Source organism: Castanea sativa, chromosome 11 (assembly GCF_040712315.1).
Source record: "Castanea sativa cultivar Marrone di Chiusa Pesio chromosome 11, ASM4071231v1".
Lineage (NCBI taxonomy): Eukaryota > Viridiplantae > Streptophyta > Magnoliopsida > Fagales > Fagaceae > Castanea > Castanea sativa.
Window position 1 is genome coordinate 41,155,672 of NC_134023.1, and position 24,876 is coordinate 41,180,547.

At 38.4% G+C, this 24,876-nt stretch overlaps 1 protein-coding gene across 1 annotated transcript; it reads right to left on the reverse strand.

The window, feature by feature from the left end:
* Positions 1 to 24,876, reverse strand: LOC142616512 (uncharacterized). Its single transcript, XM_075789350.1, has 7 exons — positions 24,555 to 24,876; positions 15,959 to 16,231; positions 12,422 to 12,916; positions 12,174 to 12,323; positions 7,014 to 7,112; positions 3,277 to 3,563; positions 1 to 390 (listed from the first exon to the last, which is right to left on the reverse strand). Exons 1-7 carry the CDS (start codon positions 24,874 to 24,876, stop codon positions 1 to 3), a joined length of 2,016 nt encoding a protein of 671 aa, XP_075645465.1.

Here is a 24,876-nt window from a genome sequence, read left to right on the forward strand (position 1 = left end):
TTAGCACTTGTCACATGCCTTCAGGTAGGATTGGGCATCCTTCTGCATTGTAGGCCAAGAGTGCCCTGCTCGTATTAGCTTATGGACCAATGATCGCACCCCTGAGTGGTTCCCACACACGCCTTTATGGATTTCCCTCATGATGAAATCTGCTTTGTCAAGGATCAAACACCTTAGGTATGGATAGGAGAAACCTCTCTTGTATAACACATCCATTATCAGCACAAATCGTGATGCTCGAACCTTTGATCGTCGGGATTTGTCGTGATCTTTGGTTAGTGTCCCATCCTTGAGGTAGGAGATGATCGGAGTTGTCCAGTCAACGCCCTTTGGTATCATCAGTATCTCCAATTCCTCAATGGCAGGGATTTGCTGAGTAAAGGATAAGACCTGATGACCGATCATCATGTGTTCTGAAGATATGGCTTTGGCTAACTGATCAGCATGCTTATTTTCTTCCCTTGGGACTTGTATGAATTCTACTGCAAAGAATTAACTCATCCGTTCCCCCTTGGCTTCATAATCCCCATTGATGTGTCTGACGACAACCTAAGAGTCTCTATGGAGGACGAATGATGAAGCCCCAGTTGCATTGGCCAAATCGATCCCTACAAGAATGGCTTCATATTCGGCTTCATTGTTGGTCGTTAGGAACTAGAGTCGAATGGCACATTCTATGATGTCCCCTTCGGGAGATTAAAGGACCACCTAGATCCCTTTAGCATCTTTGTTAATTAACCTATCCATTTGAACCCTCCAAGGGGTTGCCCCACAATCGTTGGTTTCTCCCATTGTAAACTTTATGATGAAGTCAAAGGCTTGGGCCTTGATTGCGATCCTTGAGCGGTACTGTATGTCGAACTCACTCAGCTTTATTGCCCACAAGACCAATCGTCCAGCCGCCTCCAGATTATCCATTGTTTTTCGGGGGAGTTAGTCCGTCTGAACCATTATGGTGTGTGTTTAGAAGTATGGCCTGAGCTTGCAGGCTGCCATGATCAAAGCGAAGACTAACTTTTCCTAAGTGCTTGGCTGGGGTAGTACATGGGCAATTGCATGCGATCTTTCTCTCGGATCAGAGCTAAATTGACGGTTGTGAGGGATACGACCAAGTAGAGGGAAAGCCCTTCAACGGGTTTGGTTGGACTTAGGTGCGGTGGAGATGCCAAGTATGCCTTTAATTCCTTGAATGCCCTTTGACACTCGTTAGTCCATTCAAATGCTTTCTTCAGGATTTTAATGAATGGCAAGCATTTGTTCATTGACTGCGAGACGAATCTGTTGCCTGCCACGACCCTTTCGTTTAGGTTCTGTACCTCTTTGACGTTCTTCGAGGGGCTCAGCTTTAGGATTTCTTGGATTTATCAAGTTTGGCTTCAACACCCCGTTGGGATACCATAAAGTCAAGGAACTTCCCCGATGACACCTCGAACACACATTTGCTGGGATTGAGCTTCATACCTAAAGGCGAAGAGTTTCGAACATCTCCCTAAGATCTTTCAGGTGGTGTTCCTCTTCCTTTCTTTTCAGTAACATGTCATCCACGTATACCTCGACTTTTCATCCGATCTGTTGGGCAAACATCTTATTTACGAGCCTTTGGTACATCACCCCCGCATTCTTCAATCCGAATGGCATGACCTTATAGCAGAAAAGGACTTGGCTTGTGACGAACGACGTCTTCTCTTGATTAGAGACTCCTCAAGCTTGATCTGATTGTAACCAAAGAAAGCATCCCTAAAGCTTAACAATTGGTGTCCAGCCATTAAGCCTACAAGGAGGTCGATCCATGGGAGGGGGTAACTGTCCTTTGGATAGGCTTTGTTTAGGTCAGTGAAGTCCACACACATCCTCCACTTCCCATTTGTCTTCTTAACTATTACCATGTTGGTCAATCATTTAGGATAGTAGACTTCTCTAATGAAGCTAGCTTTCAGCAGCTTATGAACATTTTCAGCTAAAAACTTTTTCAGCTATGGCCTTGTCCTTTTCCTGTGCGAAAACCCTCTTTCTTTGTTGGACGGGTGGAAAGGATAGGGATATGTTGAGCTAATGGACCATGATCTTTGGGTCAATCCCGGGCATATCCTCATGGCTCCAGGCAAAGATATCCATGTTGTCCTTTAGGAAAAGCATCATCCCGTTTCGAACTAAAGGCCTGGCTTGCGTGTCGATGCAAGTGATCTTATCTAGGTGCTCTTCATCTAGGGAGATGGTTTCCAATTCCTCTATTGTTTCTACATTCACTCATCGTTCTTCAATGTTCATGGTAGTCATCTATTTGTCCATCTCTAGCATGGCCATGTAGCATTCTCGGGCTGCCATTTGAACTTTGCGAGCCTCTCCTACTCCACACTCCGTAGGGAACTTCAGTAGTAAGTGATATGTGGATGTGGCTACCCTCCACGTGTTGAGCATTGGTTGTCCGATGATGGCATCATAGGCCGACAAGCAATCCACTACCAAGAAGGTAATATCCTTGGTAATCTATTGGGGATAGGTGCTGATGGTGACCGGCAATGTGACGAATCTAACAGGCATGACCTTTGTTCCTCTGAAGCCCACCAAAGGGACGTCTGACGGCATGAGTCATTCTATACTGATCCTCATTCATTGAAAGGTTGGATAGTAGAAAATGGCTGCTGAGCTTCCATTGTGTACCAAGACCCATCGGGTATTGAAGTTTGCTATGGTCAGATTAATCACCAAAGCATCGTCATAGGGGTGATGGAGTCGTCAAGCATCTTCCTCGGTGAAGCTGATCACTGGGTCATCCATTTGAGTGAACTTGGGCAGACGACCGATGAGCTAGACATTTTTCACCATTCATAGGTAGGTCTTTCTGGCCTTCCTTGAGGATCCGACCATCGTGCTTCCCCTAACGATCACTCTTATTTCTACAACAGGGGGCTGGGTCGTTCTTCGACTCTTCGGTTTGGCCCTTGGTCCCTTGGTGGGTTATCTCCTACCCTTTCTCACCCTACCATTGCAATTTTCCTTGCTTAATGGGGCCTTTATATATTGCTTTAGGTCATAGCAATTGGAGGTGTCATGCCCACAGTCCCGATGGAAGCAACAGTACTTATTCCTCGGCCTTTTGTTTGGGTCGTCCTTTAACTTATCGAGCCACGTCAAGGCAAGGTCATCCCTAATTTGCATTAGGACTTGATCAAGCAAAGTGTTAAGTGGAATGAAGTTGGAGATTCGTCCTAGTGGGGGCCTTGACCTTCGTTCATCCCTCTTATTGCTCGTTTGGGCCGCCTTTCTTCCACTAACCAGATAGGGATCGTCACGCTTCTCTCGCTTTTTCAGCTCATCCCCTTTAGCGATCACGACATCCTCGGCATTCATGTACGTCGTGGCTTGGTATAGCATGTCATCCATGGACTTCGAATCGTTTTTGTAAACAGAGAATAAGAACTTTCTAAATCGGAGTCCATTGGTAAAGGCTGTGACTAGGACTTTATCGAGGGCTTCGTCGATTAGTAGTGCCTCCTTGTTGAACCGAGTGACGTACGACCTCAGGCTCTCGTCATCCCATTGTTTGATGTTCAAAAGGCTTGCTGAAAACGTCTTGTATCACTAACCCCTAATCCCAATGAAATGTGTGACAAAGAGCCAACTTAGTTCCTTGAAAGTTGAGACAAAATTAGGGGCTATCTTACTGAACCATACTCGGGCTGGTCCTTTGAGTGTGGTGGGGAAGGCTCTGCACATTACTCATCCAAGACCCCTTGTAGGTGTATGAGATTTTTGAACGACTCTAGGTGGTCGAGGGGGTCCTTCGATCCGTCATATGTTTCCACTTATGGCATCCTGAACTTGGTTAGAAGGGGGAAGGATGTGACCGGTGTGGTGAAGTGGGAGTTGGTATGATGGACTAGTTCGTCCAAACTAGAAGACACCCAATCGTTTAGGGCATTCATCATCATATCCATCTTCTTTTTCATTGTCTGCATCTCTTGCGCCATGTGCAACGCGCTAACTTCCAGCTCAAAGGGACGACTAGTATCATGCTGGTCTCGTCTACTAATGACATTGCTTTCCTCTTGGTTATCCCTCTCTTGTTCATCCCTCTCTTGGTGATCATTAGTCGGAGGACGACTATTGTTGCGTTCGTCCCTATCCTGCCCATTATTCTGATCATTTGACTCCTAATAATTCCTCTGCTCCAACTATCGTTTCAACACGTGGTTCCTTTGGGTGAGCTGTTCAACCGCTGCAACAAGGCTTTGCACCTACCTTGCCAACACACTAGGCGGGTTCCTGGTCTCTTGGTTGGTGGTGGACATTAATCGTGTTAGGACCACACAACTCTGTCTTTGAATCGGCGATACAGCTTATCACTGTTTTCCCACAAACGGCGCCAACTGATGATGCACAAAAATCATCAGTGAATTGATCCTTCACACGTGCTGATAGGTGTACCTGAAGAACAAAAGAGAAGAACCAAACAGAGAGCACCGGTAGGATGCCAATTAAAAACCCTCTAAAGGTTAAGTCAATGATGGAAGAATCTCCAAGAAATCAAGAATGCAAGAGTTAGGGAGAATTCACGTACCTCAAAAAGGTTAGGGTTTGTGGTTTATATGGTAGCGGGGAGCTAACTCAAACCCCTTGATATGGGGAGAATTTTCTTATAGGGAGAAGGATCCCATAATATTAGGGATCACCTTCCCATATATAGGAGATCTGATTGTGCGGTAGGATCTTTAGTCATGATGTGCAAGTCATTTCCATGTAGGGATATATAAGTGGACCCCACGCAAGTTTTATGAGAAACCCTAAGGTGATGGGTCGTTGGGATTGGGGGTTGGATCATCATCTGACCTAACCTGATGACCCATGGGGTCAGTCATCCTCTTAGGATCGGTTTTAGGTGTAAGGCCGATGATTGGATGAAGAAGGTTTAGCACCCCGTGTCGATCAATCAAAAATTATCTTCATTAGATTTTAAATAAAAAATTATAAAGCTTAACATTAACTAAATTAATGTTTAATAAATAAATATTATTTAAGTGATATTTAAATACACAAAGAGTCATTTAAAACTCTAGTTACTATAATTGTCTCTAGCAATGGAACAAGAAATTGCGCAAGGAGTTTGGAATGTTCTTGAAGGATAATGTTTATATTATTTAGCTAATTTTAAGACCAAGATATGGTTATTAATTTAATCTATAATTATCTGTTGGCATAAAGCCACATGTAGTGCTAGAAAGAGTGAGAAAGGTACTTGGTAGCCATAACATGTGGAAGTTTATTAACCATCGCATGTGTGTCTTGGTAACAAATATTATTTGCAAGACTCTTGTCAAGAAGATTACAAACAAGAAGACATTTGTCACATTGCAAGGAAGATGGAGAAGTTAATTCCTACAAATAAACACCTCCTCCTTTACTTTGTGGGTAGTTATGGGTTGAAAATAACTTTCATCCACATATCGTTTAAATAAAACTAAAATGGAGTACATGGAAGGTAACTTTAATAAAGTAGAAACGGAGAAAAAGGGGTAGTAAGACTTGATGATTAAGAGATACTGTTGGGTTATAGATTGACTCAATTAATTAATTCAATTACCCAAGTTGATTAATTAAGTCAAATTTCTTGCAAATCATGGAGGCATGATTAAATCACCAAACAAACCTAATATGTAGTGGAAAAATAAATTTAATACGGTGATTTGTTAACTAATGGGAAAAACCTATCAAAAGGCAAAAACCCTACCAGGTTATTTTTAGGTCATCGAATCCACTAATCAAGAATCAAGCAGAAAAAAGCATAAAGAATTTTAGCACTATCTTGGACTATTCCAAAATACAAATCTACAGTTGAACCTTTACACCAATCCCCAACTGGACTTGATCTTGTAGAAACTGCTTCCTTTGAATTGATCCCGATACATGACTAACTCCCAGTAACTGATTTTTGTTGTTGAATGCAAAGTTCATCACTTTAATACACTTCGAAGAGATATAACACTTGGTTACAAGCTAGGGTTTCGTTCACTAAACCCTAGAGAGGTGTCATGCTTATATCGAGGTTGTTCATTAATTCTCAATAGATAGCTTGTATCAAGCTAATGTTGAGGTTCACATTTTAAGCTTCTTTTTTTTTTAAACTTGTTTATTGTTGCAGTCTTCATGTCTTCAATAATATCACTTGATAAAGTCCTAAGACATACTTCATGATATTCTAGAAACCACTTAGAACTACCCAATTACAAGTAAAGTGTATTTTGTCAAAGGATATGCCAACACATAAAAAATATGACCCTAATAGATACTAAAGAGCGAGAACTTTCATTATGATTAATTATTCACAAAGATAGAGAGATTGAGGAGGATGTCAATCATAGGATAAAACCAGTGTGGATGAATTGGAGAAGTGTATCAAGAGTATTGTCTGATCATAGAATGTCTTTAAGTTGAAGTGAAAAGTTTATTAGATTTCTATATGATGAGCTGTGCTTTATGGTATCAATTGCTTGGAAGTTAAGAAGCAACGTATCCATAAAATGAGAGTGGGGGAAGTGAGAATTTTAAGATGGATAAGTGGGAATAAACAAAAAGATTAAAACAAGGAAATCCAGTTAAAAATAGAAGTGACCCCTATTGATGAAAAGATGAGAGATAGTTGCTTAGGAATGTTTGATCATATTCAAAAGAGAGCAAGTTAAAAACTAGTAAGGAGTGGGTTATTCCAAGTTGAAGGAACAAAAAATGATAGAGGAAAGTAAAAAATAACATTAGTAGGAGTAACAAAAGGGAAATGCCAATAAGGGAAGTAACGGAGATCATTACTTTAGATATGACCTAGGATTTATAGCCCACCTCAAAATATTTTTTGTTTTTAATAAAAAATAAGGCTATTATTATATATTAGGGGAGAAAAATTAAAGTTTTCCGTAATATTATTTTCATTGTGACAGACCAAAAATCCTATGGAATATATATATATATATATATATATATATATATATATATATATATATATATTGACAACAATTTACCTGATCTGATATTTCCTGCTTGACCGCTTTTTTCCGTCTCTGATTTTTGGAGGCTTATAGGAATTTGGCTGGTGGCATGAGCTGGTGAAATGCATATACCTTGCAGCAGTAGTGGCGATGAATCTTAAGTAAAAAGAAAAAGAAACAAAGATGACAAAATTACGTTAATTGAACTTTAGACAAACTAATTAAATCTCATGAAATTTTGTTATACACATTTTCTTTGAAATTTTATTTGTTAATGCTTATTATTTATCATAATATATATATATATGTTTCTTAGCTTTTTCGTGCATTGCACAATTTACAACTTGTCTATATAATTTTTAAAAATATGATAAAACTTGAAGTTCAATAGAGGATCAAGCAATCCCACTCTAAGAGCACTCTCATCAGGTGTGCCAAATGCCAAATATTTGGCATTTGGCACACCAAACACCAAAAACAAAACATCATGAGGTGTGTTAAATGTGTAAAATTTTTGAGATATGCTACAATACGCTTCTATCTATAGCATAGTACGGACATATGTGTTATATATTTTTATTATTATTTTGTTCAGCTTTCTCTCTTCTCTCACCATGCCAAGCAAATTCACTCTTTCATCCTCTCTTCCTCTCCATCAATCCTCCCAACCTCTGATTCACTCTCTCAGCCTCTCATCTTCTCCATCAATCCTTCCAATCGGTGGTTCATCCCTCAAATGCCTCAAACCCAAACCCAATCTAAGCCTACCTTGCCTTCTTCCTAGACCTCGGTTTCAACGGAATCAGAGCATCATCCAAGCTCCATCGTGACACCCACAAACCACCACCACTCCTCTACTCTCTACGTCTCGGTCTAACCGGGACCCAACACACGCCTCTCTAAATCAAGAACCAAAACCACGCCAGCATCCAATCAAGCTCTGCCACTGTCCTTCGTACTCGTCCCCTAAAGTCCAATCTCTCCTCTGAACTTACCGCCGATTACTCCTTTGGTCTCACCAGTGTCGCTGTCGATCTCGCTAGTCCTCGCCGTGATCTCGCTAGTCCTCGCCGCTAATCTCTCTAGTCCTTGCCGCTGATCTCACTAGTCCTCGCCGCCGATCTCCACAGCCGTCACCGATCATTGGTTGAGTTTGGGTCAGCGTTTTATTCTCTATTTTTTTGGTTGGTTGAGTTATTTTATTTTATTTTTCTCTTTTGTTGAGATTTTTGGATTTGGAATTTATTAGAGGATTCGGTGATTGTGGGTGTAGTTTGTGGCGGTTGATTTGCTATTGGTGGTGGTTGTAGCGATGGTTATTGGTTGGTTAGTGGCAACTCGCACTGAGTTGGGTGATTGTATATTGGCTGGGATTTGAGATAATATATTATTTAATGTGTAGTATATATTATTTGAATGTATAGAATTGAAGGGTAAAACATCTGATAAATGGGATACTGTAAAATGATGTGGTAAAATGATAAAGTACGTGTTTGGTGTGTCAAAATTGTATATTTTTTTTTTGGTGAAACATCTGATAAGAATGCTCTAAGAGCATTAGCATTGAGGGTGTAAACACCCCCAATTGCTATTTTGCCCACCAACAAGCCAAAACACCAGCTCCATCTAGGTATGCATTTCTAAAATAATTTGTAAGCTTTGCACAATGGTTCTTAGAGCATCCGCAGCAGATGTGTTAAATGTGCCAAATGCCAAATATTTGGCACATTTGGCACACCAAACACAAAAACGGAGCATTAGCAGATGTGTTAACTGTGTCAAATTTTTGCAACATTGAACAGTAGAGTTGCAATCTGTCACGGTACGGACAAGAATGGCAAAACGCGTTTATTTTTTCTTATTCGACTTTTCTCTCTCCTCTCACTTCTTTAATTGATTTTTTTCTCTCTTCTCACAATCTGTCTCTCTCCCAATTGGTGTTCTTTCCTCTTCAGATTAGATTCCCAGCTCCTCCCTCAACCTCAAACGTCTTTCTCTCTCTTTGCACCTCAAATCAAACCCAAAAATCTTCCCTGCCGGTCTCGATCTCGCCGATCTCGATCTCGATCTCGCCTTTGTTGCTATCTCGCCATCCAGGTCTCTCTAATCTCGCTCGCCACCATCTTGCCATCCAAGTCATCTAGGTCTCTCCGATCTTCCCCTCCACCATCTCGCACACTGCCGGATCTCTCTTCTTTCTCTTGTGGTGGTTGTGGTGGTGTTTTTTAGGGTGGTTGGTGTGGGTTGTGTTTGGTGGTTTTGTGTTGTTGGATGGTTATAGTGGGTTGTGTTTGGTTAATTTGAGTCGTGGTTAGCTAATTTGAGTGGTGGTCGGTTGATTTTGGGATGGTGTTGTGGATTTGAGATTTAGGATGGTGCCGATGGGTTTGAGATTTGTGGTTGTGTTGATCTCTCTGGTTGTGTTTTTTTTTTTTTTAAGGTGACGTTGGTGGATATGGGTTTGTGCCGGTGGTAGCTGGTCGATGTTGTTGCTGTTGGTGGCCGTTGTTGCAGCAATGGTGGATATACCGTTATTGTTGATGGTGATGACAGAGATGAGATAATATATTATTATAATGTGTAGTAAATATTATTTTAATGTATAGAATTGAATGATAAAACATCTGATAAATGGGATGTTGTAAAATGATGTGGTAAAATAATAAAGTAGACTTTTGGTGTGGTAAAATGACATTTTTTTTACAACATCTGCTACGAATGCTCTTAAATATAGAACCTACTATAGCTTTGGAGGTAAAAGAAATAATAATATTTTATTCTCACATTCTCTCTCCAAATAAATAAAAATCTCTTCTCTCTCTTGATTTTCTATCTCATCCCTCTCTCTCTCTCTCTTCAGCCACCACCGTTTTCCCTTTCTCCCTCTCTTAGACCTTGCCCTCTCACTCAAACTGGTGTAGATTGGTGGTGGCTAAGCACGGTTTGGGTCCGTGGAGGTGGCCAAGTTTGGGTCCATGTAGATTGGCGGTGCTGTGGTTTGGGTCCGTGGTTAGCTGGTGGGTGGGTGAATGGTGCGGCGGTGGTGGGTCGTGGATTTGATGTTTGATTTTGGGGCAATGGGTCGTTGGTGGGCTGGGTTTTTTTCGTCATGGGTCGTGCGCTGGGCTTTGCCGTCAGGGGTTGTGAGCCGTGGCCCGTGGGTCTTGGTTTTGCCGTCATGGGCATGGTTTTGTTGAATCAATGTTTAAGGCTTTAGTTTGAATGTGTTGTGGGTCTTAGGTTTGATGGTCAGTGTTTGCGGGTTGTTTGGGTGGCTTTGGATGTTGGTTTGGTGGCTATTTTAGGTGTTGTTTTGGTGGCTGTTTGGATGGTTTGGATTGGTTGGGGCAGTGGATTCGAAGGTGTTGGTTTGGATTGGTTCTTGGCCAGATTGATGGTAATGGCAGCGATTTGGACTTTTGGAGGGGGTTCAGGTAGCTATGGGTAGTGATTTGAAGGCAGTGGGTTTCAATTTTGGGTCAGCCAGTTGGGATTGGGTAGGAGTGGTTGGTTGGTTGCTGCTGGTGGTGGGTTTGCTAGATTTGGTGGTTGCTACTGGGTTTGCTTGAGAGAGACAGACGTGTGGGTTTGATGAGGAAAGAGAGAGAATTGTTTATATTGTAGTTTATATTATTTTAATAAGTTGTGATAATAATAAAAACTGAGATGTTGTGTTAGTTGTAAAATAAGATAGGAAAATAAATAAAGTAGGTTTTTAGGGTGTAAAATAGATATTTTTTGGCATTTCGATGCTAGTGTTCTAGTATTCATAAATAAAAATTTGATTAAGTTAACCAACTCTAAGAATTTATAAATAAAAAGTTCAATTAAGCTAATTGGCTATAATTGCAAATAGTCCAAAATTAGTTTTCAAACCGTGAGAAAATGAAACTAAAAAAAATTCGGCCCTAACTAGTGGGAATTTTCGTTGAACTTTGTTTTTACTCATGAATATATATAGCACAGAGTAGCAGTTTTTTTTTTTTTTGGGGGGGGGGGGGGGGGGGGGGGGGGGGGGCGGCTATTTCTGGTTTGGATATTTACTTGATTTGTGGCCAATGTGATTTAAGTTTTGGTAACTGTTTTACTTAAATAAAAATCAAATGCAACCATTTCAATGAAAAATAAATCCACTGCAAAACGGCTATATTGAGATTTTTTTTTTAATACAAATTTGTATTGTGTTTGGTTGCCAAGAAAAGAAGTGCGATTCTTACAGATTTTTTAATTCATTTCATTTATTATTATTTTTCTTTAAAAAATTGTAATAATTTCATATAAATGTTGATGTGGCAATTTTTTTTTTATGTTCATCAAAAAATTAAACATCATTTTATAAGCCTTGTAGGCCTGAACTGTGCCAACAATGCACATTATTTGCCCCGTAACATTTTCCGTTAGTAGTTAACGGTAGGGACTAAATTGATTGAAAGTTGAAAATAAGAATGACCAAATTAACTACTACCAAAATATAAAGACTAAATTGACCGCAATCCTAAAATGTAAAGACCAAAATGGTATTTTCTTCTTCTTCTAATTATTATTATTTTTTTTTGTTGTTGGAAATTCGTAGCTATCTATACATGACTCTATGAGTCTAATCTCTTTCTAGATTGGATCTATTTTTTGTGGTTGAGTTTTTTTTTTTTTTTTTTTTGGGTGGTACGGTGACGGTGGTTTAGTGGAAGACAGCGGGATTGACTAGCTTGGTGTGGGTAGTGTGGACCTAATGGTTGTGAGTGACTAGGGTTGGTGACGTAGGTGGTGAAGTTGTTATGTTTTTTAATTTCTTTTAGAAAACTAAATTAAGAATTGCATAAAATTAAAATTTAATTAAATAGGTAGACATGTGACAAATTTTTACTTTTTATTAATGAAGTATGAAGTGGAATAAAGAAAGTAAGACACAAAAGATTTGGATTTGTATAAAGATAAATGAAGACATATATATATTTACCCCGATATGAATCAATTCACAACTTTATGCAACATTACGTGAACAACAAAGTAAATTGATTTCCATAGATTAGCTTATTTTGTTTTAAAAATTAATTGGGTAAAAGTATAAATGTATTTGGAAAAAAAAAAAATTTAAAATAACTATATATTAAACCAACGTTCATAACTCTCCAAGGTGTGAGCAAAATAGCAAGTAATTTAAAGGAATGATTCAGAAAAGAGGGTGATACTCACTGTCGTAGATCCATCGTTGCCAAAATATGAATCGACTTTCACTCCGATATGCAAAAGACATGCCAGCCAATATTTCCACAGGAGACTGCCCATGGCAATCCCGAGCGATAGCCAACTTGGGGTAATGTTGGAGTAAATCCATAGCCATATCTATTGAGTTGCAAACAGAAGCAATTAATTGAAAGGGAATCATGGCGAGTGTTTCAAATCATAGAATGATTATGAATATATAGTTCTTAAGTTCTTACCAAGAGCTTTGGAAAAAATAGCCCGGGTAATAAACGTAGCACCGTTGATGCCCTTCAGATGTTCTATAGGAGTTTCAGAATAGAGGTAGCGAGCAATTTCTATTCCATTGGAGTTATACGTAAGAGCCACTACGACTGGAATGAGGTCTTCGCTTCTATTTCCAATACTAAGTAAGGACCGACACTTTCCAATTATACATTTTGCCATCTGAATGTTTCCAACAAGAGCACAACAACCTAAAACAGTATAATCTCCTGTATCTTTTATTTTTAAGTTTTCTTCCAACATTATATTTACCAACTCCTCCACAATACTCGTACGTCCAGCAAAGATAGCAACGTGTAGAGCCGCACTTCCCTTAATTGTAATTCTTGCACTCATTGCCTCCGGATGGGAGTTAATGAACCCATTAGCAACATCCCAATTACCTTCGCGGATATGTTTTTCAAAAGAAAGATACTGACTGAAGCCACTGTTCTCATTGTTCTTCATCCCTGCCAAGTTTTTCGTACTTTCACTATAGAAATCAAAAGATTTGGAGTATCTAATAGCAATTACTAGATGATTATTCTATATATTTAGATTTCAGCATTGACTAAACGAATAAAATTATTTGCACAGAAGTTGTGCCTGAATTCAACCAGAATATAAATACAGTGCGATTAGAGAAGATATAGTTACAAGTAAAACACAAAAAGTGAGATAGGAATTTCTCATTTTTATTTATTTTTTATTATTATAATTTGTGAACATAAAGTAAAACATAAAAAATAAGACAGAGTTTGTAGCATGTATCCATAAATTTGCATTAATGTATATAGTATTTTTTTTCTTGGATTTAATGTATGAGCATAGTTAATGGGTGCTCTTAAAATATTTATTAATAGACTATATTAAGAAAGTTTTAATACTGCTTTTATAATAATAAAAAAAGGTATAAAAAATTGTAAAAAAAAATTCATAAAAATTTATTAAAAATAATTTCTAAACTAATATTTTTAAGACATCCGTTAACTTTTTCCTCAATTTATTTAAATGTAAAATGCTTAACATTTCCCTCTGTGATGGAGATTTTTTCTTAACCTTCTCCTCTGTGATGCAATTTGGATCAAACCAAAAAACGTTTTGCATCTTTTTTTTTTTTTTTTTTCAGTGATTGAAGAAGTGAGAAACTGAGAGTGAGAGGTTCTCATATTTCACTTCTCTTTTTTCGGTCCCCTTGCAAGCTAATAATGCATACAAAAGCTTTTAGGATTTTTATTTTTTATAAGGTAAAATTATAAATTATACATTTTAAGTTTGCTTAATTGTCATTTTGGTTTTATAAATTTTATTTTTATTATTTTTGTCCTCTAAGTTATTACTCCTGTTTACTACACGGTCAACAAAAATATAAACAAACAAGATCCCTAGATTTTCCCTGAAGAACACATTTGAAATACTTGAAACAATTATATTTAATACAAAACTAACTAGTGCTTTCCAACTAGATTAGCTCGAAGCATTGGTATAAATGAGCCCCTCAAGTTTCATGGCTACAAAATCACAAATTCATGAAACCATTTTATTTATTTTACATTCCTACTTAACAATAAATCCTACCTCTCAATTTTTTTTTTTTTTTACCTCTTACTCCATTAAAATAATACTAAACCCACACAACACCAACAATCAACACCACAAGAAGTGGCCAAACGACCCTAACCCAGCCAATAATACACCCAGCGACAACCACCACCGACTGTGGCCAAACCCAACCATGAAAACCCAAAACCAAACCCACCAATTGCAGCACCAACTACCTATGACAGCACTGCAACCAAAGCCAAAACTCTCAGATCGACCACCAACAAAACCCAAAACGCAACCCATTAACCCAAAACTCTCAAATGGACCATTATGCAATCCATAGACAACCGCCAAGCTTTGACATCACCTCATCTACAAAGACTTGGTGATAGGAGAGAGAGGGAGGAAGTTTGGGTTTTTCAGAGAGAGAGAGAGGGTGAATAAAATAAGTGAAGAAAATAAATAGGCAAAAATCTAAAACTGTCCCTCTAACTTTTAGCTTTTGTCATTTCAGTCCTTTTAAGTTTCAATTTTTGTCAATGTAGTCTTCCATTAGAATTCAGTTACCTTTTTTCGTTAAGTGGCTCTCTTTTTTTAATAATTTTCGTAATTAAAAGAAAATTTTTTAAAGCTGTTAAATAAAAAAATGTTAGAAATCAAAATCAAAATATACGAATGACGATGAAAATCAGAAATCGGTCTGAATCACATCTTTGGCTTTGGACCCCATCTCAGAGAGTAGAAAAATTGTAGCTTTCAACACCTGGGGATCAACTGAATTGAAAAGGATCTCCATAAACCCATTGATAACTGTATTTCCTGAAAGCATAGTTTTGATATCCACATCCATATATGCTTCATGCCAAAACCGCTTAATTTGGATGACAGCCATTTCAGACTCCTCTAGGACTTCTGACATACAAAGTTTGCTAATTGCATGTCTTAACTCACTAATTGCCCCATCAATGGTGGCTTTGCTTATGACACTATTAGGAGAAGTGGAAGGCCTTATTGACTTCATGATTGGCTCTACCTCCTGGGAGGATTATCATATTGGTTTGGAACTGAAATGGGATTCTGTTCTTGCCAGCTTGCAATTAGCATTTTAACCGATTTCTGATTTCCATCGTCATTCCTCGGTTTGGTTTTGATTTCTTAAATTGTTTTCTTCTTTTCTTTTTTCTTTTTTTACAGCTTTTTAAAAAAATTTTGATTACGAATTTTTTTTTTTTTTTAAGAACCAGAACGACGTCGTTTTGGTCACTTAACGAGAAAAGGTAACTGAGTTCTAACAGAAGGCTACATTGACAAAAATTGAAATTTAAAGAACTGAAATAACAAAACTGAAAATAAGAGGACTAAAATGACAAAAACTAAAAGTTAGAAGAACAATTTTGGATTTTTGCCAAATAAATAAATGCTGCTACAATGGGAATGCGTTTTTAGATCTTGGGATGTGGGGGCTATGTTTTACAGTTTTAGTGAACAGTATGAGCCAAAATAGATAAAATATGGAACCCGGGATGAGAATGCTCTGATTTGTACAAGCAGAACTTAAAAGGCATTTCTTTGCTGCACTCTCCTTATTGATCAAGAAAGTAGGGAGCTAGTGACATATTAAAGAAATCAAACTCATAATTCACAGTTATTTTGCATTTAGACATACATAGACCTTCCTCATCATCCATACCTTGCAGGTATCTCAAGCATCCATCCTCACCCCAACCAGCACCGCCTAAATTCTTAATAACCCAATAATTCGAACCGCCACCCATCTCTCTCTCTCTCTCTTTGCAAATTGACCCTATCAGTGACCAAATGTGCAAATTGACATCAAATACAGTGAAGAAATAACAGCAACCACTTCAGTGTTATTATTTTAATTAATGTTTATCATCGATTTGCAAACTTTAAGCTATTATTTTAGAATGTTAGAGCATGTGTATTTTCAGGAGAGAGATAGCTACCTGAGTCTGGGTCTGCAATCACTGGGCCAGTATCAGACTCGCTCATCTTTGCAAAGGCATCCCAAGCACTTTTAGCATCTTTAATCTTCTCTATCAAAGAAAATCTGCTCAACCCGCAGGATTCCCTGATCATATATAAAGCCATAGCATTCTTTTTGCTCCAAGCAGGTGTAGTAGGTTCGGTGGTTGTTTCAACAATGTTCCAAAGATCGTGACGCATTAAAATTGTTTTCATCCGATCGCTCCAAGCCACATAACTTTCTTCCTTTGGAACTGAAACACAAGCAACAATTTAATACATCATTCTCACATATAAAATTGTGACTCAGTGAAGATTCTATCAAACTTTTTTAGATATCCAAAATACCGTGGTGGGGTAATGGGTATATTACATTTCAACCATTCTTGCTTTACGTGTTTACCTGATATTAGCTTCTCTTCATTTTCCTTAAGAAAAAAAAAAAACCTTCTCATATTTGAGAAGGGCAATGATTTTCTCGTATTCCGACGAACACCTTGCATTCCAGACAATTTTTTACTAAGTGTGGATATCATGTATGCACATTTTTCCAAAAGGGAAATTTGCAGTGACTTCCCTGAGTCTTTTTGTTATTACACTCATCTCTTGAATGACTAAAAAAATACATTAAAAATCTTTGGGAAATTTAAAAAAAAAAAAAATTTTAAAAAAAACTCCAAGGTTCCTATTAGAGGAGTGTGAATCGCAATTTAAGTGAAGGGTAAAATGCAAATTTTAAGTTTTTTTAGAGCCTTCTTTCAGCCATTTGGATGAGGTTAGTGTAAATAGTTTGTATTATAAAGAAAGTGAGTGTCTTATTCCAAATTAGAGAGAAAGTCATTAGAATTTACTCATTTTCAAAGTGATGTCCGGTGTGTATAGAGAGTAAGGGTCCGTTTGAATAGAACTTATTGCTGAAAACTGAAAATTGAAAACACTGTAGCAAAATAATTTTTAAATGTGTAAATAGTGCTTTGGAACTCATTTTTAATGAAAAAGTTGCTGAAAAGTGAAATTTGTGGGTCCATAAACAGTGCACGGATGCACTGTTCATGAGGAATTAGTCAACAACTACGGCTGAAAAAAAAAAAAAAAAAAAAAAAGCTGAAACGCAGCCCGGATAAGTTGAATCCAAACGCCCTCTAAATATTGTATGAGATCTATTATAAAATAATTTAACAGCAAAAGATTAAAATCCTTAAAAAAAATTAGTAGCAGCGAGGGACTTTATGGCATTTTCTTAACTTGATTATATTTAACCTGTAATTGGGAAGATCTATATGAAAGAACAATTACAAAATGGATTGAAAGGAAGCTCATTACTACTCTACCAATACCAGCCATTTAAATAAAATAAAATTACAATAATTGAGAGCAGATCTTGGAGATCAAAATAAAGTTGGATAGATGAGGGGAAATTTTAACTAATGGGGAAAACAGAACATAATTACATTTTTTTGGATGAAGGACAAAAGTGAAATTCATTGATCAAATCTGATGAAGAAATTTGTAGCAAATGATTCTATTATATACGACCTGCAACTTAGACATCACAATAGTGAAACTTACAGGTAGCTTAGATATGTATTTATCCAAATCATAGTGAAAGTACACGTGTTATATTGTCATTGGTACCTAGAGTTGGTGGACCTTTCTGTTGTGTTAGTTATTAGTTGTTAATTAGTCAGAGTTTTAGTTTTTCTAATTTTTCTAGCTTTGTATTCTCTGCTTCTTGTATGTATGAGCAAAGATTGAGTTATCAATGATAAATCAGAGAAAATTATCACATTCTTGATCTCCAATCACAAATTTAACATGATATGAGAGCTAAATCAGCCCATTTTCCTTGGTTTCCTAGTCTGTCTTTCTTCTTTTTTGATTGAATGAGCATAGCAAATTGGTTCATTGTGGATCTCCTAATTCTATCTTGTTCATTCCTCAAAATTCTTTACTTTTCTTCGATTCAATCTTGATTGTCAGATTGATTGCCTTCAATGGCAGCTTCTTCAACATCTGCTCCAATACCTTCTCCAACCGAAGCTTCAACTGGAGAATATGCTTCAAACCCTTACTATTTGCATATTGGGGATAATCTAGGCACTATTCTTTGTCACTCAACTTTTCATGGACGACAATTACAACACCTAGCGTAGATCTTTTCTCATGGTATTGACTGCCAAAAAAAGATAGGTTCTGTAGATGGAAGAATCTTACAACCCTTGGATTCATTGAGCACAATGATTAATGCATGAAGGCATTGTAACACCATGTTTGTTTTTGAGTCAACCCCGAAACTTAACATTGACCTAAAGAAGACAATGGATACATCTACATTTTTAAAGCATACACAATAAACAAAGTCCAAAGTCCAAGAGAAAGACTATTAAGTTAGTAAAAAATTGAATCTACCCACCCTTGGATTACGAAGGGAGACTAGGCGTGTGGTGAAGGGAGAGATAATACATCCAGCCATGTGTAGAACTCGATCAAGCTTTTTCACCTAGTATGCACTTAGATGACTTCTCTCATGGTAATTGATGGACAGAGTAATTACCCTCGTCCAGGAAGAGCCAACCTGGACAAAGACAGGACACCATGAAAGCCACCATTCAATGCCTCGGTGGTTACATATCAGCAAGGAGATCGTTAGAGCCCTCATAAAGACCAAGTAAAGACTTGAGACGTTACCTAAGCAGGCTTTCATTCACCATTTAAGGAGAGCAACGGCTACTAAAGAAAGCCTATATATACAAACCTACAAAATCCCAAAAGAGGTACACGCATTCTACTCATTCTTACTTTGACCAATAAGTTCTCTCTATTATTCGAGATCCATTCATTGACTTTGTCATCGGAGACTTTGTGGCTAGCACCACACTAGTGACCAATCAGAGAGGACTTTATTCTTAACCCAATAGGAATGAGGACGAGCCCGTGCTAATCCATCTAGACGAACCAATTCAACTGACGATTTTGGCATCATTAGTTTGGTGCGGTCTGAAACGAAAATTTCGTACTTCGGTCCAAAAGTGCAGTTCCATTCAATCCTAAAGCTCAAATGGAGTCCAGCACGCCAAAATATTCTGCAGCACTAGCCCTACAAATCCAAACACTCACAGCCAACATAGAGGAGCTTACAAGATAGAACCGGGAGATGAGGTTGCAAATACAGCAAGAGGAGAATCGTTCTGGGACTAACTGGAATGACAATGAAGATAGCCACAGAAGGAACAATCACCAACGACTAAATACCCCTAAAGAAGCAAATTCAGACCTCTTTAGGGAAATGAGGAGAGAGATGGGCGAGTTGAGAAGTGCAATAAGGGAGAAAACGAATCAAAGCTTGGATGGAATGGTTAGAAGGACAGATTCGCCCTTCATAGTGAAGGTTTTGGAGTGCCCCATGCCCTCGAAGTTTCTTCTTCCACAGCTCGAGTCGTTCGATGGTCTGAAAGATCCGCTAGATCACATCACCACCTTCAAAACGACTTTGAGCCTGCAACAGCCCCCAGACGAGGTACTGTGCCACTCCTTCCCTACCACTCTCAAGGGAACAGCATGAGTGTGGTTTATTAAGCTAGCGACATCATCCATTGACAACTTCGAACAACTAAACAATTATTTTGTACGCCATTTTGTCGGTGGACAACACTCAAAAAGGCATGTGGGCCATCTACTCACCATCAAGCAAGGAGAAAAGGAGACCCTAAGGTCGTACGTGAAACGCTTTACAAGAGAAATCCTAGAGATTGACAAAGCAGACGACAAAGTGCAATTAACCACCTTCAAAACCAGATTAAAATCCAGAGAGTTCGTGGTTGCTCTCGCGAAAAGCCCTCCGAAGACGATGGTAGAAATGCTGTTGAAAGCTCAGAAGTACATGAATGGATGTAAATCACTGACGAAGCCAGGTGATAAAATTCCTTAGACGGATGTAAATCACTGATGAAGCCAGGTGATAAAATTCCTTAAATGGATGTAAATCACCAAAAAAATGCTAAGTGATAAAATTCCTTAGACGGATGTAAATCACTGACGAAGCCAAGTGATAAAATTCCTTAAAAGGATGTAAATCACCTAAAAAAATAAGGTTAAGTGATAAAATTTCTTAAATGGATGTAAATCACTGACGAAGTCAAGTGACGAAATTCCTTAAAAGGATGTAAGTCACAAAGGAAAAATAGTTAAGTGATAAGATTCCCTAGACGAATGTAAATCACTAAGGAAGCCAAGGGATAACATTTGTTCAAATGGATCTCCTAAATAGAAGTTAAGTGATAAAATCCCTCGATGAAAGCATATCATAAATGAAATTAAGCGAAAATCCCTGCGAAGGCACAAATCACACGTGGATCACCAAGAACGTCGAAACGACAACTAGGGAAGAATAAAAGAGAGATAGAGTAACCGCCAAAGGTAAGGGAAAACAAACTATAGCATAAATATGTAAAAAGGTTGGCCCATGATCAACGTTTAAAGCCCAAAAACATACTGGGCAAACAGATTGTCTTGAAAATAGAATATAAAGCCTAAAAGACACACTGGGCACCCAAAAAATAAATAAATAAAAGAGGAAGGCAACTTGATAAACTTGCACATGGCTAAGTAGCAGCTTTGTCACCACCAGTTGCAGGAGCTACAGGAGTACCCTCAAATCCACGACCAACTCCTCCTGTGCGCTCTCTTCGGGAACCACAACAATAACTCGGGAAGCTTCATCCATCTCCATCTCTCTATCAACCGCCTTGAAGTCTAAATTCTCCAAATCTACTCCAGAAAGGTGTTTGACAAAGTACCGCCAAAGGAGTTCGAAGCCCTTGTAATACCAACTGAAGAGCACAGTGTTGTACTCCTCAGTCTGTTGAAAGGCCTCAACAGCATTGGCAGCCACGGTTTTAACTTTCTGAGTTACAACCTGAAGTTGCTCGTCCTTCTCCATGGTCAGCTACTTCTCAACATTTAATTCATCAGCTAGAACATTAGCCTTCTCTTTGGCGATATTGTCTTCATCCATAGTAGAGATCAGATCCCTCCTCAGTTTGGCATTTTCAGCTTTCAAAGCCTCCACTTTGGACCCCGCCGATGCTGCCTTCGCATCGTGACCCAAATACTTGAATGTGATGTGAATTGTCTCCCCCAACACCTTAAAAGAAAAAAGTTATATGAGACACTGAACCTTCAAACAGTGTACTCTCAATAAAATGTGTATATATAAAATAAGGATAATGAGGGGTATAAGTACAACACCTAAATCAACTTGTGAATGTGGCGACTCATGATCTCGTTGGAAGGCATGCCCGAAAGCAACTTTAGATCCTTGGCAGTAAAGGCGTCCTGCGCCCTCGTCAAAGCCAGGCCAGTGTCATCCCAAACACTAGACGACCGAGAACCCACTTTCTCCTTGCCTTTTTCTGTGACCCGTTGCCTCTTCGGATGAGGAGTGATCTCCTCCACCGAAGTAGTAGGAGAAGCGGCCCTCGTAGTCTCAGGGATGGAGGTAACAGGGGTGATTGGAGTTCCCTTCTTGACCACCCGCACCACCTTCTTCCCAAGACTCGAGAGGGGCTCGTTCTTCCTAGACGAGAAAAAGCAGGATGGACGAGCCAAAAATATGACTTACTATTTTCTTCAATTTCAATGGCGCGTAGAACAAAAGAGGAAGGCTTTGGACCAAGGTAGTGATGAGCCAATGTTCTCGGGTTAACCCAGTCGTCAAAGTTGTCAATCGTCTTTATGTATTTGGTGTTAGCGTTGACACGCGCTTTGTATCTGCTCTTAAGCTTTGGACGCTTCTTAATTGCATAGACACAACAAATAAAAGGTTAGTAACAAACCAAGGAAAAAGAAGAAAAGGAAGGAACTAGCAAAAGAATAATCAGAAAGACAACGCACCTAGACTCGGGGCCTTCCAAAGACGAAGCAACCTAGGGACTTCGGCCCAAAAATCATCAGAAAGAGTCTCCCATCCGTCTCTAGACACGAAAAAGAATCGTGACTTCCAATACTGGAAAGACGAGGGAAGATTAGTAACGATCCAAGCCTTCCTGAGCCAAGGCACGAGTTCATAATACCTGTACTCCTTTAACTCCTTTAGACAATATAAGTGAATGAATTTGTCCAGCCTGATCATATCCCCCTCAGTGACGATCATCCAAATCTCCATACAGCTGACCACTATCCTCCACGAGTTCAGCATAAGTTGCCTAGGAGCGATGTTAAAATGGTTCAAAAGCTTCATGATAAAAGGGTGGATGGGAAACCTAAGGCCACACTGAAAAGTTGCCTCATAAAAGCACACCTCCCTATGTGAGAAGTGGCAAGCTCTTTCCCCTTCATGAGGAAGACGAATCCTAACCCCCTAGGGAAACTAAAACCTATCCCTGAACCTAAAAAGAGTTTCAACATCCAGAGCGCATTACTCACTAAGGGCATGGAAAGGCCTGACCTCCCTCCTACCAAAAGCAGCGGTATCTACCTCCACCTAAACAGGGTCATCACTGGTGGACAACCCAGTCTCCAATTCACTAGATCTCACCTCAGACATGACCCCTCGATCACCAACCAACTCCTCAAACCAATTAACAGACTGACATAGTAAAGGGAGCAAATCGGTGAACACTAAACCTAAGCCGTTGCCCCCAGACACAAACCCTTCAATTGAGAGGCAATAAGTACGGAAAGAACCTAAGGACGGCCCTAAGCGAACAAAGAAAAATTAAATAGAAGGACAAAGCCAGCTAACCTCAAAGCTCTCAACCATGAAAAAAAAAAAAGGAAAAATGGATGAAATTCCTATCCCAAAACGAAAAAGGAAAGACAAGCAATTTTCACTACAAAGAATAAAAACAAGGGAAAAGAAACCGTACCTCAAAAGAACAGTCCCAGAAATGAAAAAGGTGACGAAGACCTAAAAACTTGAAGAAGGAAGGAACAAAGCAATAATGGCGCAAAGAGAGAGAAAAAGTAAGGGAGAAAGAGAAAACCAAAGCGGTTTAAAAAGTTGGGCTCGAAAAACTGTAAAACGGTGAGAAACCCAAAGGTCCCTTGAATAAAGCATTGATATCCACCAATCAGAATGTGCCACGTGGCCATAACACGTACGACGCCGCCACTCCGCCTTATTCTTGAAGACAACAAAAATACCAAGAGTCTCTAACAAGTAAAAAGAGTTTTCATATTCTCAAGGTCATCATTACATGTAAGGACGACCTCGGAATAGGGGGACAACTAATGGACAAAATAATTACCCTCATCCAGGAAGAGCCAACTTGGACGAAAACAAGACACCATGAAAGCCACCATTCAATGCCCCGGCGGTTACATATCAGCAAGGAGACTGTTAGAGCCCCCATGAATACCAAGTAAAGACTTGAGACGTTACCTAAGTAGGCTTTAATTCACCATTTAAGGAGAGCAACGGCTACTAAAGAAAGCCTATATATATAGACCTACAAAATCCCAAAAGAGGTACACACATTCTACTCATTCTTACTCTTACCAATAAGTTCTCTCTGTTATTCGAGATCCCAAGATGTGAATGGAGAATAATATATATATATATATATATATATATATATATTTATTTATTCACACATTCTCTCCTTCCCAAATTGTTGCTATTGTTTAGAAAATTCAACTTTTTAAAGGAACGCCATTTAATATGTAGCCTTTTAATTAAAAATGTTCAAGTTTTCAAAACTACCCTCATTAATTTAAACTCAAGAGAAAAAATAGTATTGACTTTTTAAATAAAATAAGGAGTAAGATATGAAATATATTTGTTTACCTTTCAAAAATGACTACATTTTAGGACATCTCAAAATATAATAGAAAACCAACAATTCAAGGCGAGGGAATATATTTTTTACTTCTTTTTTTTTTTTTAATTATTAGTTTTTTGGATTTTTTTTTTTTAAATCAAAACTACACTTAACATAGAGCATCAAACATAACTTAATGGAATATATGAATTGAATAAACTTGAAAGTAAATAATTGAATTAAACAAAAGTGAAATTTAAGACTGAATTGAATTGAATTTTAGGTAAAATTAGAGTACGTAATTTGTAATTTAGCCAAAATTCACTACCAAAAAAAAAAAAACAGTGCTATAGCACTAGATTTGACCACAAAAAAACCTAACACTTTTTTTTTGGGACATAAAAACAGGCTGACTTTATAATTATAGCATAAAAGCATACTATAAGACCACGACTAATTATTATTTAAATCTAAATAAAATTGCTGTGGGGATGGGGTGTTTCTGCGGCAATATCAAAATGGGTCATTTTTGAATGCTTCAATCATGGATTTGGCACCCATCACATGTCCTCCGACATAAGGCCATTGCTGTTGTTCAAACGTTGGCTTTGCTTCTGTTAATACTGCTAGTGTATTATTAAGGTTGTAATCAGACGAGAAATAGTGGAGGAGGAAAAACGAGATGATTTTGTATTTCATTTTATTTCTTTCTTTTAGGATAGGTTTTTTTTTTGTGGGGGGGGGGGGGGTTAAGTTTATTATCCTATCTTGTAGACCTTAGGCCTATTTTGCACGTGCAGTATAGAGAGAGACATACCATCATAATCCCTTTTGTCGATTTTGCATATTGCTTTCAAAGTATCCCAAGCAATTTTGGCCGAACTAATCCGTCGAATCACAAAACATACGCGTGGCTCGCATGAAATTTGGATCACGTGTAAAGCCAGGGCATTCTTCTTGGTCCAAGCCTTGAAAGCAGCTTCATCATCTTCTTGTTTAGGACATTCGTCGGTTGCTTTAACAATGTCCCAAAGATCTTGAGCAATTAAATAGGTTCTCACTTGAACTTTCCAAACCAAATAATTGTTTACATTAAGAACTTCACTTACAGCTGCACTTGAGGCTGTCCTTGATTCCAT

Excerpts from the sequence above, each read along its gene's own strand:
- LOC142616512 (XM_075789350.1), bottom strand. The coding sequence starts at position 24,876 with ATGGAATCAAGGACAGCCTCAAGTGCAGCTGTAAGTGAAGTTCTTAAT. Across the intron at positions 12,917-15,958 it reads GATTGCAGACCCAGACTCAG|GGATGAAGAACAATGAGAAC; the intron begins GTAGCTATCTCT and ends AAAACTTGGCAG. Across the intron at positions 7,113-12,173 it reads GCAACGATGGATCTACGACA|GTATATGCATTTCACCAGCT; the intron begins GTGAGTATCACC and ends TACTGCTGCAAG.